This window comes from Poecilia latipinna, unplaced genomic scaffold (assembly GCF_001443285.1).
Source record: "Poecilia latipinna isolate Pla-1442-1.1 unplaced genomic scaffold, P_latipinna-1.0 Scaffold1159, whole genome shotgun sequence".
NCBI lineage: Eukaryota > Metazoa > Chordata > Actinopteri > Cyprinodontiformes > Poeciliidae > Poecilia > Poecilia latipinna.
In genome coordinates this window covers 159,881-176,415 of record NW_015113775.1, presented here as the reverse complement: position 1 = coordinate 176,415, position 16,535 = coordinate 159,881, and the positions used below count along the sequence as shown (strand labels likewise).

The 16,535-nt window shown below is 35.9% G+C and overlaps 1 protein-coding gene, 1 long non-coding RNA gene and 1 pseudogene across 3 annotated transcripts in view; all 3 read right to left on the bottom strand.

Annotated features, from left to right (window-relative positions):
• The window catches only part of LOC106960145 (GTPase IMAP family member 8-like), a 16,730-nt pseudogene extending 13,245 nt beyond the window's left edge, over nt 1–3,485 (bottom strand).
• A 10,038-nt stretch (nt 3,486–13,523) lies between these two features.
• LOC106960144 (uncharacterized) overlaps nt 13,524–16,535 on the bottom strand; it is a 19,903-nt gene continuing 16,891 nt past the window's right edge. The window contains exon 3 of the long non-coding RNA XR_001427509.1: nt 13,524–13,623. This is a non-coding gene — a long non-coding RNA (uncharacterized LOC106960144). The remainder of the gene's footprint in view (nt 13,624–16,535) is intronic.
• The window catches only part of LOC106960141 (H-2 class II histocompatibility antigen, A-U alpha chain-like), a 6,595-nt gene continuing 4,449 nt past the window's right edge, over nt 14,390–16,535 (bottom strand). Inside the window, exons 1-4 of one of the 2 annotated variants that reach the window (XM_015053093.1) lie at nt 16,415–16,526; nt 15,496–15,744; nt 15,115–15,396; nt 14,391–15,012 (exon numbers count right to left, since the gene is read on the bottom strand). In XM_015053093.1, coding sequence (XP_014908579.1) covers nt 14,870–15,012; nt 15,115–15,396; nt 15,496–15,744; nt 16,415–16,526 — 786 coding nt within the window. In that variant the 3' untranslated portion in view covers nt 14,391–14,869. Of the gene's footprint in view, nt 15,013–15,114; nt 15,397–15,495; nt 15,745–16,414; nt 16,527–16,535 lie in introns of those variants that run through there. The other variant, XM_015053094.1, reaches the window with a different exon arrangement.

Below are 16,535 nucleotides of genomic sequence, written 5' to 3'. Positions count from 1 at the left end.
TGCTCGGTCCAGCTCCACTTCATAGTAAGGATCTTCATTTCCTGCCCACATCTCTTCAATCTTCTCCAGTAGTTCCTTTACCTGAGTCTTATCACTGTGGTCCTTGTTGTTCAGGACATGATACCTGTTCTCACACTTGTTCACTATCCACTGCAGACCTTCATCACTCTCTATTCGCTCCTCTACAGTCTTCACTCCTAACCAGTCTCCATAGGTGAACAGAACAAGTGTGTGTTTCCAGATTTCTTCTCTAAACAGACTCATGTGTTCCTGAACAGATCTCAGATATGATTCATCAATGTTCATTATCACAGGAATAAACAGCAGCACAGCATGTGGTCCTGGAGGACACAGATTCACACTGTTCTCTATTTCCAGTTTATCCATCTCACTGGTTTCCTGAAGGGTGTTGATGTCAAACCATCCAGGAGAATCGACCACTGTGAGCCGCCTTCCTTCAATCACACTGTGGCTGATTTCACTGCAAGTTGTTCTTCTGTCATAGTTTTTATTAACATTAAACACATTTTTTCCTAGAATGATGTTTCCTCTTGAGCTTTTGCCAGCCAATGATCCTCCAATCATCACTATTCTTAAATGGTCTGAAGAGATTTTTCCACCTAAACCAACAAAACAGAAAAAAAATAAATAAATTATTCACTTCGCTCAAATTAAAAAAGTTTGCAACTCAGATTTATTTAGAACAGTGTAATTTTACAAAGAAAATAGATGAATCAAACAGTTGCAAAGCTTAAACAACTGCAAATTGTTGGTAGCAAAGAGAAAAATACTCTGGAAGTTAATCTATTGCATTTATATAATTAGGTTATTTAGATAATTTTAAGTAACTCCTGTATCTACCTTTGCTTTAGAGGTGCCAGTGAACTGTAAAAAGATTTAGTAAAAGAAAGCAAAAGTGTTTTTTTACACAGTATTTCATCTATTTTCTCTAGCTCTATGTTGGTTTTCTGTTTCTGTAAACTTTTCCGTGGAAAGAATCATAAAGTTTTGGTTGTGTTTTACCAAGAGATAATAAAATTATTTTGTGTCTTAAGTTTGATTTGACATTCCTTTTCTTCAAGTTATACTCAAACATTTTACAAAAGCAAAACTTTAACGATTTTTGCTGTGGGTTATGTGTGATTTTCTGACAGAAGATATGAATCCTGAAATATTTACTTCCTTCAACATATAACATCATGTTGAAGTAAATTTTATTCTAGCTCAAATTTGCCAGGGTCGGACCCAGTGTGTTTGCAAGGAGGTACAAGACAAAAACAATTAAACAAAAAGAAAACATTAAACTCAATGCTCTAATTTGTTGTTAATATTCATTTAATATTCATACTAAGCAATAATATTAATTGAGCCACAGAGCCAAGGAGCATCTTGTGACTCTGGAGCTTCAGGTTGCAAATATCCTGATCTGGCAAAGGAAAACTCTGTATCTGTAAGGATTTAGGATTCTTTGTTTGTTTTCTAGTCAATTTAATTCCTTTGTTGTCTTGTCTGCCATTTGATTGATCCCAGCTGTGTCCTGCTTCTTTGTCTAAGTTGTCTTTGTCTTTGCTGCCTGTGTTGAGTTCCCTGCCTTTTAATTCACCTGTGCTGCCTGGTTTTAATGTTAACCTGTGAGGGCTTTGATTAAATCATCCCTTTTCACACCAAAACCTGGTTCCTCCACATCCATCCATCCTCACCACCAACTACCGCATTTCATGACAGCATCTCAATTCTGGTGAAGATTAATGTTTAATTTATTGTTTATGTAAAACTTTGAAGATAAAAAATGTAATTGGTCCAAGTGAACAATTTCTTGAGTTTCTGTGCCAAAAAATATAATCTCAAAAAAAGATTTAGCATTATCTATTCACTCAGAGGAATCATCTCAGAAATGAGGGGAAAATATTTTTCACAGTTCAACTGAGTGATTTATTGTCTTTTTACTTTCAATGATTCCTCTCTTTATAGTGCACTGTAAAAAATAATCTAATTCATTATAAAATACAGGTATCTGTAGTTGGCAGAGATTTGCAGAATAAATACAAATTCTGGCAACCAGATATTTTACCGTAAATTAGTATGTTTTTTTTGTTTTTGTTTTTTTCATAGTGTGGCTAAGAACACACAAAATCACTAAAAGTCACAGTACAACTGAGGGGATCAAACTTAAATTAGTAGTTTGTATATAGTTATGAAATAGTTAAGTATTTCATAATAGGTAGTTTATTAAAACTACCTATTAACAAAATCAAAAAGGTTTATCTGCCAAACTTTGGTTGACCTGATGTAATTACCCACAAACATCTACAGGATAAGCAGCACTGTAGTTTATTATAAATAAATAAACTTGTAACCTACCTTCAATCTGTAGCTTCAGTTTGTTTCTTTGTTTCTGGACTTGATCAAACCTTTTTGAGGCTCTTTCAGTCAAATCTCTCATTTCTTTTCTCAGAGTTTCTCCTTGACTTCTGTCAACAGAACAGTGTCTGAATCCATTGTTTGTAATCAGGGTCTCAATTTTCTCTAAAAGCTTCTTGACTTGATCTCTATCTTCTCTGTTACTGATGTTGAGAAAATGTTTTCTGTTTCCACATTGTTGAAGAATCCACTGTAGGACTGGACTTCGTCTGATTTTAGATTCTATCTTTTCATCACTACATGGAGAAACAGCAGTGAACAGAACAATGGTGTGACTGAAAACATCTGCATTGAAAAGCTCCAAATGTTGCTTTAATGATCCTTTGATAAGCTGAGATAAATGTGAATCCACAGGAATGACCAGCAGAAAGACATGAGGTCCTGGTGGACACAGATGGACACTGTTCTGGATTTCTATCTGATCCAGTTTTGGAGTTTCTTCTCTAGGCCAATTCCACCACCATCCTGGAGTATCAACCACTGTGACTCGTCTGCTGAACACTTCCTGCTGCCTCGCTTCACTCTGAGCTGTTCTTCTGCTGGTGTCAAAAACATTTTGACCCAGGATGAAGTTTCCAGCTGAACTTTTACCACTGCGAAGGTCATTATATCTTCCTCCAATCAACACAATCCTCAACTCTGTAGCAGGATGACTTTGTGCTGTAAGGAGAAGGGGTCACTAGAATGCAGTTCAGAAACATCTACTTTGTTTATACCAGCACAAAATATACATTCCAAGTCAACTGTATATTCCTATTGGAACACTTTTCTAATGAAGTAAATATCAATAACATTTATACACACAATTACATTTAAAATAAACCTAAAACAAATATAACTTAAAATGGCGAGGGAGACATTGTGTCCAACTCCCATCTCTTACATAAAGTCAATGTCTTTGAACTCAACATATTCAAATTAAAGTTTATAAAAGCATAATCCAAGATAGGACAACGTTTACAGAAAGTTTTATCAAAAAGACAACAAACCTGAATTGTAAATATCAGCTGAAGCAGCCATTTCATTAACTTCAATCTTCCGACGTTTCTGCTTGTTTGTTCTCACAAAACCTGTTCCTGATCGAAAGTAGGGAGAGCAAAAGTAGAAGTAGATGTTGTTGATGGGTGGTAAAGTCAAACACGGTCAGAGATCGCCATCTCCTGGAGGAATAGAATCACTGCATTTCATCGCTGATATTTAAAACATCAGTTGACTAAAGTGCTTCACAATTTACAGTAACCACTGCAAAACAAAATATTAATGAAAAAACTATATTACAATAGATAAAAATAACTATATAACAATATAACTGAAACTTAAATCAATAAACATTTGTTTTACTCATTAGAAGAATTTACATTGCTGAAGCATTTCATAGCGATTTGAAATTTGAACTGAAAGAAAAGTAACAACTCTTTATGTAGACGAAATTATTCATTTATCATGAGGTTCTGCTGCTTTAGCTGCTCCTGTCACTTTGTTGTTGAGGAAATTTCTATTCAAACTCTCACAGTCTGTGTCATTTTTTACACATCAGTTTCCTGCTTTAAATGTTTTAAAATTTTCACTGATAATATTAGTAACCTCCTTTGTGCTGCCTTCTCCTAGGTTGTCGTTCCGTGAAGCCCTGAGTGTCTTCGAACTTCTACGAACCGGGTCAGATTACCTAAGATCCTCGAGACCCCGCGGAGTCTACCCGTTGGTGGCCACGTCCCCGAGACCAGCCCTCAGTTCTGTCGGCGGCAGATCCCTGGTCAAGCGGATCCCTTCCGGCACCTGTCTGAGATCTCCCTCCACTCACCTGTCCGCCCTCTAGAGAAACTCACGCCCTCGTTCCAGCCTTCAGTTCTGGATCCTAGCGGTAAGTAGGTCTCTGGCTGGACTGCAATCCCACGATCACTGAACCCCTCTTACCTGTCTTATCTCCACCCAGAGATCCAGAACCACGCAGACGAGCACCAGTTCCGGACCACCTTGTACATACCTGTTAGCACTGTGTAGCACCGGTATCACACGGCTAACTGCGCTACTGGACCAGTTCTAGGCTCTAAGGAGTGGGGAAGCAAGAATAACAACACCAGAGACCGCTGCTTTAAATGCAAAAAGCCGGCAATTTACTGAATGCAAAACACACATGAAACACAATACACAAACCCCCCCCAAAAAAAGGAGAAAAAGAAAAGTGTATCACTTCTTTTTACTCATTAGCTCACCTAGCTTATTTCAGTAAGACTAATCTAATTTAGTTAGACCAGTCTCTTTTTCCTAGGTTATTTTAGTCAAACTAATTTAAGTTAGTTAGACCAGTCTCCTTTTCTTAGGTTGCACCTATTTTAGGATTCCTATTTTTTTTTCTGAGTTAACTCGTTTTTTTTCCACAGGTAAGGAAATACCCTCAAACAAATCAAAGTGGACCACAATTATTCAATTCACATTCAGAGACATAACATATGAAAATCTAAGCATGACACTTTAAGCTCAAGTTCAAGTCCAATGTGAGTTCAGGTTCTCAGTTCAATGAAAAGCTTCAGTTTTGATTCAGTCCAGAAAAATAATAATAATTTCACCAGTTCTTAATCCTGTCCAGTTCGGTTTGAACTAGTTCCTGAAGTTCCTACCGCTCCGGCAGCGAATTATCATATGCAGGAGAGTCCCTCCCTGATATGATGGAGAAGATGAATTGAAGGTCTAGGTCTCGCTCGCCATCTTGAATCCCGTCTGTGAATGTGGACGTCGCACACGGCAGACCAATCTTCGCTCCGACCGAGCTTCCAACCGAACAAAAAAACCTGACCTGTGTAACAGGCCACAAATCTACAAAACTCTTTTTAAATCCTTAAATTATACAAATAAATTCTTCTTCATAAACTCAACATATTAACTGGATAACCGTTTATACATTAACCTGATCACAGTTTATAACGGAGCATTTCTTGCAAACAGCTACGTCTTAAGCGTTAGCTTTCCGCCAAAAGGAAAAGTACAACACGGTGAATATGTAAGAAAATAAACACAAAACTCACCAAAACCGATGTAACTCAGTTCTCATAAAATCCCCGTCAGTTTCCGACCAGGTAAATTATGTCTTCTTAACTATAATATTAACTTTTTTTCCGTTAATCAATCAACTGCTCTTTTCCTCCGATTCCTCCTCTGCTCTCTCCCTCTGGTTTGTGCACCGCAGCGTCACCCAGGCGTTATTCTCTGTTCAGACTTTTAATCCGCTATTTATTCTTATTTATGTCAGATTTTAACATGGGCAAGTATTTATTCCTATTTATTCAGATTTTAACTGAGCAGCTATTTATTCCTATTTGTCAGATTTTAACGTGGGTTACAACTGTATTTAATAAATCACCATAACCATTACCCGTCTCCAGAGTGTGTTCTGCGCATGTGGGTTCGACAAATTAATCTCAACATGACAATAGATCATTATGTAGAAGTAGATTTGATTCAGGGGGCCAGTGTTTTTGCATGGAGGCACAGCATAAAAACAGTGAAACAAAAGAAAACACAGAACTAAATGTGCTATTTTGTTGTTAATATTCATACTAAATAATGTTAATATTAATTGAGCCACAGAACCAAGGAGCCTCTTGTGACTCTGGAACTGCAGGTTGAAAACTTCTGATGAAAACTCTGTATCTCAATTCTACTGAAGCTTAATTTTCAATTTATTGTTCAGCTAAAACTTTGAAGGTAAAAAGTTAAATTGGTCCAAGTGAACAATTTGTTGCATTTCTATGCAAGTGAATGTCAACTTAATAGATTAAATTTGATCTCAGAGGCATCATCTCAAAAATGAGGGGAATTTTTTTTCACAGTTAACTGAGTGATTTATTGTCTTCTTGGATTCAATGACACCTCTCCTTTGTGCACTGAAAAAAAGACTAATTTACAGTAAAATGCATGTAATTTACCATATAAATACAGTCAAATTCTGGTAACTACAGCTGCCGGTATTTTACGTAAATTAGAAACATTTTTTACAGTGTTGCTAAGAAGACACAGTCACTAAGAGTCGCAGTACAAATGAGGGGATCAAACTTAAATTAGTAGTTGGTATTTAGTTAATATTTGGATTAATAATTTTATTAGTTTTATGATCCTACAATTACCAAAATCTAAAGTTTTATCTGTCAAACTCTGGTTCACTTGATGCAGTTACCCACAAACACCTACTCAAGATAAGCAGCACTGTAGCTTATTAGAAATAAACTTGTAACCTACCTTCAATCTGTAGCTTCAGTTTGTTTCTTTGTTTCTGGACTTGATCAAACCTTTTTGAGGCTCTTTCAGTCAAATCTCTCATTTCTTTTCTCAGAGTTTCTCCTTGACTTCTGTCAACAGAACAGTGTCTGAATCCATTATTTGCAATCAGGGTCTCAATTTTCTCTAAAAGCTTCTTGACTTGATTTCTATCTTCTCTGTTGCTGATGTTGAGAAAAATGTTTTCTGTTTCCACATTGTTGAAGAATCCACTGCAGTACTGGACTTCTTCTGATTTTAGATTCTATATTTTTATCACTACATGGAGAAACAGCAGTGAAGAACACGATTGTGTGACTGAAAATATCTGCATTAAAAAGCTCCAAATGTTGCTTTAGTGATGATTTGATAAGCTGAGATAAATCTGAACCAACAGGAATGACCAGAAGAAAGACATGAGGTCCTGGGGGACACAGATGGACACTGTTCTGGATTTCTATCTGATCCAGTTTTGGAGTGTTTTCTCTAGGCCAATTCCACCACCATCCTGGAGTATCAACCACTGTGACTCGTCTGCTGAACACTTCCTGCTGCCTCGCTTCACTCTGAGCTGTTCTTCTGCTGGTGTTGAAAACATTTTGACCCAGGATGAAGTTTCCAGCTGAACTTTTACCACTGGGAAAGTCATTATATCTTCCTCCAATCAACACAATCCTCAACTCTGTAGCAGGATGGCTTTGTGCTGTAAGGAGAGATAAGGAGTTAGAAACACCTACTTTGTTCATACCAGCACAGAGTGTACTTTCTAAGTTCACTGTATATTCTGATTGGAACACTTTGTTTATTAAGTAAATATCAACATTTACTCACACTACAACATTTAAAATAAACCTAAAACAAAAATAACTATAAAAGCAGAGGTAGACATTTTGTCCAATTCCCATCTCTTGTACAAAATAAAAGTCTTTGAATTCAACAAATTCTGCCACTAGAATGAAAGTTTATAAAAGTATAATCCAAGATAGAACAAAGTTGATGGAAAGTTTTATGAAAAAGTCACAGACCTGAGCTGGACATAGCCATTTCGTTAGATTCACTCTGCTTGTTGTTGGCTCTTTCAAAGTTCATAAACGAAAGTAAAGAGTTCAAAGGTTGATGGTTGAATCAGTCAAACATCATAGACATAAATACGTAGACGCCTCATGGGGCAGTTCGACCCGTTGCTGCGATACGTAACAGCGTCCACCATATTGAATGTGGAGTATGTGCCAGTAAGCTAATACAGGTGAATGGACCGAACTTCACAAAGTGTCGTTCTACAAAGTATTTTAAATTAATTCCTGTCATTGACACATTTTCTCTCACACACTAATATATTTAGCAATCAAAGAAATGACTAAAGACAGAGTTTCTAACTTTTGATGTGATTATTTAATTGTTTGGGGGCATTTCTGAATAAAGAGCACAATGTTTTATTTGATAGAAATGATTCTGATCATTTTTTTATTAATATTGATGAACAGATACACTTTTACAGTGTTTAAACATATTTACATAATTCCATAATTTAATGTACATTTAATGTTTCAAGACAAATAATTTTCTTGTATTTATTTTTTATACATTATTGAGAAATGACTTTTGATTTATAAATTAATCATTGTTAAACACTAAACTACATATTTTTCATACTTTTTTCCAGAGAATAAATATTTATTACAGTACATCAACTCTGCTATTGACAGCAAAGTTAAAATAATTCTAACAGAATAAAATATTTTTATTTCATTACATAAGCTGCATTAATACACTAATACTTCAGATTGAGACATTTAAAAATACACAAAAAGTTAAAGAATAAAAACAATATTTATTATACTGGTGACACTGGTCAGAGCCAGGGCTTCAGTCTGCTGGTCACACTGGGAGAACTCCAATGACTTCTGAGACATCCTGGTTCACAGGCTAAAGCCAAGGATAAAAGAGAAATTATCCAAAAGTGTAATAGAAAATACACATTCTTCCTTCATATTCAGAAAAATACATTTTCAGCATGTTTGGCTTTGACTCGTAGCATCTTTATAGCTAAATACCGACATGGTGAAGCTGAGCTGGGAAACAGACTGAAGAACAGCAGCTTCAGCTCTGATCCTGACTGATCTTTCCTCACTAAATCCNACCTACCTTCAATCAGCTCCTTGAGTTTCTTTCTTTGTTTCTGGACTTGATCAAACCTTTTTGAGGCTCTTTCAGTCAAATCTCTCATTTCTTTTCTCAGAGTTTCTCCTTGACTTCTGTCAACAGAACAGTGTCTGAATCCATTGTTTGTAATCAGGGTCTCAATTTTCTCTAAAAGCTTCTTGACTTGATCTCTATCTTCTCTGTTACTGAAGTTGAGAAAATGTTTTCTGTTTCCACATTGTTGAAGAATCCACTGCAGGACTGGATTTCTTCTGATTTTAGATTCTATCTCTTCATCACTACACGGAGAAACAGCAGTGAACAGAACGATGGTGTAAATGAAAACATCTGCATTAAAAAGCTCCAAGTGTTGCTGTAGTGATGATTTGACAATCGGATCTTCAGGTAAATCAACAGGAATGACCAGCAGAAAGACATGAGGTCCTGGAGGACACAGATGGACACTGTTCTGGATTTCTATCTGATCCAGTTTTGGAGTTTCTTCTCTAGGCCATCCCCACCACCATCCTGGAGTATCAACCACTGTGACTCGTCTGCCAAACACTTCCTGCTGCTTCGCTTCACTCTGAGCTGTTCTTCTGCTGGTGTCAAAAACATTTTGACCCAGGATGATGTTTCCAGCTGAACTTTTACCACTGGGAAGGTCATTATATCTTCCTCCAATCAACACAATCCTCAACTCTGTAGCAGGATGACTTTGTGCTGTCAGGAGAAGGGGTCATTAGAATGCAGTTCAGAAACATTTACTTTGTTCATACCAGCACAAAATATAGATTCTAAGTCAACTGTATATTCCTATTGGAACACTTTTCTAATAAAGTAAATATCAATAACATTTATACACACAATTACATTTAAAATAAAACTTAAACAAAAATAACTAGAAAAGCAGGAGACATTTTGTCCAACTCCCATCTCTTACATAAAGTCAAAGTCTTGAAATTCAACATATTCAGCCACTAAAATGAAAGTTTATAAAACAATACTCCAAGATAGACAACATTTACGGAAAGTTTTATAAAAGCGTCACAAACCTGAGTTGCAAATGTCAGTTGAAGCAGCCATTTTGTTAGATTCACTCTGTCGACGTCTCTACTTGTCTGTTCCAACAAAACTTGTTCGTAAATTAAAGCAAAGAGTGCAAAGGTTGATGTTTTGATTGTCGGTTGGTTGATAAAGTTAAACATAGTCAGAGTTCGCCATCTACTGGAGGACTAGAATCACTGCGTTTCTACTCTGACAACCTAAACTGTCAGTATCACATTTCTTTGTGTAGGAAATCTAAAACAGCAATTGATCAAGGTGCTTCACAGTTTACACCAACCATTATAACACATGACAAAGTTTAAAACAATAAAAATACAACAGAAAAAATATTAAATGAAAACAACTACATTACAATTTATAAAACTGATTTACAATAAAACTGAAACTTAAATCAATAAACAAATAGGTTTTAATGAATTACTGTAAAAACCAGTGGGTCAAAGAAAAAGTACATAAATAATTGGAAGAATTTTGACTGTCTAATGCTGCAGCATTAAGAAGTGATTTGAAATGAACAATTTAAAGAAGTAGCAACTCTTTATGTTGACTAAACTTCGTCTTTTTGTCATGAGGTTCTGCTATTTTAGCTGCTCCTGTCACTCAGTTGTTGATCAATTTTCTATTCAAACTCTGAGTCTGTCATTTTTTGCACATCAGTTTGCTGCTTTAAATTTGTGAGTTTTAGATTTTACCCATTTAAAATTCTCACTGAAAATATTAGAACTTTTTTGCAGCATATATCAGAGTTTTAGACTCAGGGCTATTGCTACCCAAAGGCCCTAATGTTTGAGATAGCAGCTTCTTCTCTGCCATGTATTATGTAATTTCTTATTAGACAATCTATCAAAAGGAGACAAAAAGGAACAAAACAATTGATTGAAGTGACCAGCAAAACTATTGGGACTAAATTATTTGATATAGCAAAAACATTTTTAACAACAGGTAGAAAACAAAAAATAAATTCTCCCTTCCTTTTATTACTTAATTGTGAATCTGAGCTGCTGTCATCTGGAAAGAGTTTCAGACAGCAGAAAGCAAGAACCAGCAGGTGGAAAAGCTCTTTGATTAAAAGTGATTGAATATGATTGTTATTTTAGTGCGACGTTTCAATGGGTATTTATACTGATGTTTTAACAACCTTTATAAATTGCTTATTCTTATGATTGTGTGTTTTATGTTTTTCATCTGACTGCAAGGCAAATTTCCTCACAGGGACAAAAATAAGTTGATACTAAAAATGTTCTTGCTCTATAACATAAATATTAATAACAGAACATAAATATTAATAACAGATCAAACATTAAGATCCACATCCCTTCTTTTTGAGGCATCAGAATAAAACAATATCACATTTATTTTACATAAATAAAAGCAAACATATATGACCAAACAATAATCTTATGTATTTACTTTTTTTGTTTTTTGACATATATTTATATATGGGAGAATCACAAAGACAGACAAAATGGCTAATATAGACAATTGGAGAACAAAGTCACCAAACGAAGGAATGAAAGAGGCAACAGCTGATGTCCAGCAAACTTGGATGTTTGAAGGGATTAAGTCTTATGTACTAGATCTCTAGATAATACCTGATAAAACAAATGTAACATTTTAGATTGATGATCAAGAGATCAATTGATGATAAAGAGGCACAATCTGTTCAGAAAGAAAAGTAAAGAAACCTCATCAGGTTGTTGCTCTGGTGGAAAATATAGAACAACAAGCATCTCAACAGACATCATGAAGTGATGACAGGAACAGCAAAATCATTTTAAAGAGTAACAGAATAAACATCTAAAATGCTTTCAGACACAATTTTTCTGCACTCACACAGATTTAATTTTCTGATTTAAGGCCATTAAATGTATTTATAACAAGACATTCTCTGCTAGCTGGAATTTGAACCTGACTGTCTGGATTGACCTGCTGGAATAAATGGGAAGTCAAAAGTGTCACAAAAAGACTAAAATCTGAAAAATCTCTAGTTAGAAAAACTCACTCAAAGTCCCAACTCAAGAATATTGAAACATCTTAACTGTAAAGAAATATCTCCTCCTTCCTGCTTCATTAAAAAAAGCAAAACAACAAAAACACTTTACTGTTTAACATTTAAATGCCGTGTAACTTCCAGAAATTAATGTTTTAAGCATTTGAGCAACACACTCTGATATGGCGAAATGAAAATCCAGAAGAAGGTCTCATAGTTTCAACTTTAAACTTTTTAAATGGCTATACACATTGTTTTTCATTTAATGTTTCCTCTGTCCACCGTAACACAAGGGGGCGCTTTTTGTAGTCTGAAGGGACAACTGGGTATTTTTGGACATCAGGAAAAAGTGGTGCATGAGGTACGGAAGAGGATTAGGGCCAAAAACATAATAATTCAGACTTTAATCTCAGAATTCTGACTTTTTGTGGGTATTCTTTCAACAATTAGCACTTATTTTATCTCTACACATTTGAATGGATTCAGTTCACATGTGTGAACGGAAAAGGATTAGAGCCACAGCAAAAAAGAAAAAACAGAGAAAAAAACAACAATCTGGGATAAAAAGTCAGAACAGATTAGTCAAACTTTTATCCAGTGCTCGCTTTGAATGCTGGGAGATGCAGTTCATTTGGCTCCCTGGTGAAATTGGAGTCCAACAGGAATAAACCACAAGCTTGTTTTGATATTAGATTATAACTTTTCTTCACAACATGGAGAGACTGCAGTGAAATGTGTGACTGAAAACATTGAAACTGAAAAGTTCTCCAAGTTATAGTTTATGACAGAGAGGGGAGCTTTGTCAAGAAATGTGTCGGGGTTGTTATCGTTGACCTTTGTACTGTAATTGAAAGTTTTATGTTGTGCTTTGTGCATACAGTGGAAAACTACTGTCACAACATGTTTTATAAGCTCTTCTGACCCTTTCAGCCTCATCACTGAGTGTTAATTTACTGTTTGTCGATAATCTAATCACAAATCTGGTTTGTTCCAGGTCTGTATCAGAAATCACAACTTTCTTCCACAAAGTTCTCTGACAAAGATAGAGAGACAAATTGCTCTATTAATAAGATCAAAACCACTGATGCACAGAGCGTGATCCTCTTTTTTTGTCTCTTATGCATAAACTTATGTTTTGATTATTATCAGTCTTCGTACCAGACTTTTGATAATTTTTCCACAATATTCATTTAATAACTGTAGTACTGATTGTCTACACACGTTGTCATGAGATTCAGCACACAGACCGATACACAGTTACATATATATGTGACAAAAATTACTATTTACATTCAACTGAGATTTTCCTATTTATTCCTATTTTTTAGCCACACAGTAAGTTGAAAACCTGTGGTGTCTTTGAGAAAGCTTTCAGTTGAGGATCTTTGTCTGAAAAGAGATCATTATGAGCACAGGTGTGCAAGTTACCTTATAGATTTGGCTGCTGAGTTTGAGAAGTGAAAGAGATGGGTGCGCTTGATTCTTTGTATGGAACGTGCCAGTTGGATGGAGATGGGAAATGCATTCAAAAGTGTACCATTTGCTGTTTTAACTTGACACCTCCCACTTGAGCTCCTGGTTTTTATAACCTACGAAGGTCATTGTTGTCTTCCTAATATAATGGGCTTTTAAGTTTTCATTAATCTCCTAGCGATCCTGAATTAAGAAGATGGCTTGTAAATATCTGTGCTACCAGTTGAAGCTAACGCCGCACAGCAAAGTTTGCAGCCTTCACTTCACTCCGGATCAGCCTAAAAATACCGGGGATACGGATGGTAAATAAAGGAGCCTCCCTGAGTTATTTCCATGGAATCACTTCTGTATTCAGCCTGAAAGAGTTTATGGGAACGAGAGAGCAGACCAGAGCCAGACAGCCGAGCAACTGATCCGCCTGTACATACTGCTGTAAACACCGTCCTATCTGAGCTCTTCACAAGAAACATGCAAAGGTAATACAACGAAATAACACGGAGACATGAAGCAACACGGTCATATTTTTCTAAAAGCAGCAACTTTAAACCTGAACACCTGAACCAGATCTCTGACACCAGAGCTGCGCTACTGTCAAGCTATGAGGCTTGTTGAGCTTCGTTGTGCTTCGGAAGTAAAAAGTCCGAACCGTAACCGAACCCCGTTAGTCTGTGACACTAACGACAATAAACACACATAATATACTTGAAAATAAGGTAAAAACATTGTCCGTTAGAATGTTTAGATACTTAAATAGCACATTTTTACAAGAACAATGTCCGAGAATATTGCCTACTAGCATAAGCTAAGTTTAATGTTAGCCACAAAGTTTAAGTAAAACTCACCTTCGTGTCAGTGAATGTATAACGAGGCGTACATCTTAAAACCTCTCTCCAGCTGACTTGTTGGGGCTTCGGATCGATGTACAAACCTTGGCCAAGCATTGCAAGCACTGAGTGTAAATGATATTTGTATTGGATCGGAAACAATCGAGCCGCTTTTCCCCGAACGCGGAAGCTGAGGTGCAAAGAGCCCATTGGATTAAACTCTGAAATTCTGTGACGTCGACGCTGATTGTTGTTTTCTGTGTGGCTTCACTTCGGCCCGCCGGTAGAGCTTGGGATCCGTGTGAAGAAGATTGAGCCAGAGGTTTTCTTAAAATATATTATAATCTAAATTCTTCTTTAACTGTAGACTTAAGTAATACAGCAGTCAAACAGCATATAGAAAACAGGAATTTTAAATTTTAAATGATTTCCTTGTTGAATAAGTTACTGACGCTGCATCTGATCAGACATATACAGATGCAACACATCTGCATGGTAGTGTTATATATATGGAAGACATTTAAACCCTAGTGTGTCATTTTACTGGAAGTAATTTAAGCTAACACAAACATTTACAAACTTCCTCTTGTTACACCAACATAACATATGTGCAAAATACCTGCTTGTAAAACCTGAAAGTGCCTAAAGATTATTCTATGCAAATAAAGTAAAAAAGGAGGCTACTCTTTTATGCTATGCATTAAGCAGCAATGTCTGGGGTGTCACAATACTGGTTTCCTTTCACAAAAAAGAAAGTTCCTGCAGCAGTTCCAAGCAGCCCAAGAGTCAGACCAAGTGCACAGAAGACGGTTGGACCCACACTCATCTCCTCTGTTTCAACATCTAAAGAAAAAGAGAACAGGGGAAAAAATATTTGAAATTCAAGCTACAACACCAGTAGAGACAATTTAAGTTTTGAAGCTATAGAAAAAAAGACTTTCTCACCCCAAAACCTGGTCTTGGGTTCCTCCAGGGCTTCATGTTCCACAGTGCAGCTGTAAATGTCTCCTTGCTTTGGAACAAAGTTCAGGTAGGAGAAAACATGAAACGTCCCGTCAGAGTTGGAAATAGTTTTGATGAAGGGATCTTCCACTGCCACCTCTTTGTCATTCTTGGTCCACCTGATGTCGATGGCAGGCGGGAAAAAGTTGTTGGCAAAACACACAAGACTGTTCTCTACATCTTCAATCACTTCATCTTTGGTGTAAATAATCACTTCTGGTGGATCTAAAAAAATAAATTGGGAAGTTATTCATTATAAGCTTGTTTTGTGATTCTGGAGAAACTTTGTTCAATAGTAACAAATTAAAACTGAGGTTTACCTACCTTTAGTCCTTCTGACGTCTGGGTCCGGTTTCCATCGATGTATGTCTTTATTGCACACGGTTCGACATATTTCTACATATTCACGTGCAGTGGATGTATATCTATATTTCAAAGTTGCTATTTTCTCATCCCAGACACTAGTGTTGTTTTTATAATCTGCATAAAATATTTCATCATCGTCCAAAGTCACGTAGAGCTGGGTGTCACTGGAGTCAAAACATCCATAGGTAAAACAAAGTTGGTGACCTCCTATAATAAAAAGATTAAGAGTGAAAATTAACATAAAAAAGTTAAACACACTGAAAAGAAACTTGGTGAAATTCTGTGAAATCAAGACAAAAAAATTCAATGATATGAAAATAAATCAAAGGGATGAATGTGGAACGACGTTCTTACTGTTATTTTTAGCCTTAATATGTGGCTTCCCTTGGTTTTTTATCATTGCATGTAAATGATAAATGTTTTTTTTGGTAGATGTTATAATAATATTTCAAGTAAATTTAAATTTTGTTTACAGAAAATATTAATAAAAATTTTTATATTGGCATTTTAACAGTTTTAGTTGTTACCTCCAGTAAGGCCACATTAAAATGAATGTACAAGTAATAAATCTTACTGCAAGTAAATATATAATAACATTATCAAGATAATACATCAGAAAAAGTTTGTTATATTTACTATATTTATTACCAAAATAACCATTTTAAATCACTATTTTCTGGACAATTGTGGGGCAATCAAATTATTTTTACAATTCAACACCTTTGTAATTACTGTTTGGTCAGTAAAACTGTTTACATGTTTACTTTATGTTTACGATTTTTTGTTTTACTGATTTATTCTAGCAACCACAGCAGCCAGTGCTTATTTTAAAAACACAAAACAGAGCAGGTAAAGCAACTGTATGCTGGTTACTTACCTGCAGCACCGACGAAACGTGTCCCAAATAAAAGCAGGAGAAGTACGGAGCTCAGATTGTTTAATCTCCAGTGGCGTCCCATCATGACTCTCAGTCGCTTTGTTCTAAACATGCAGTGAAA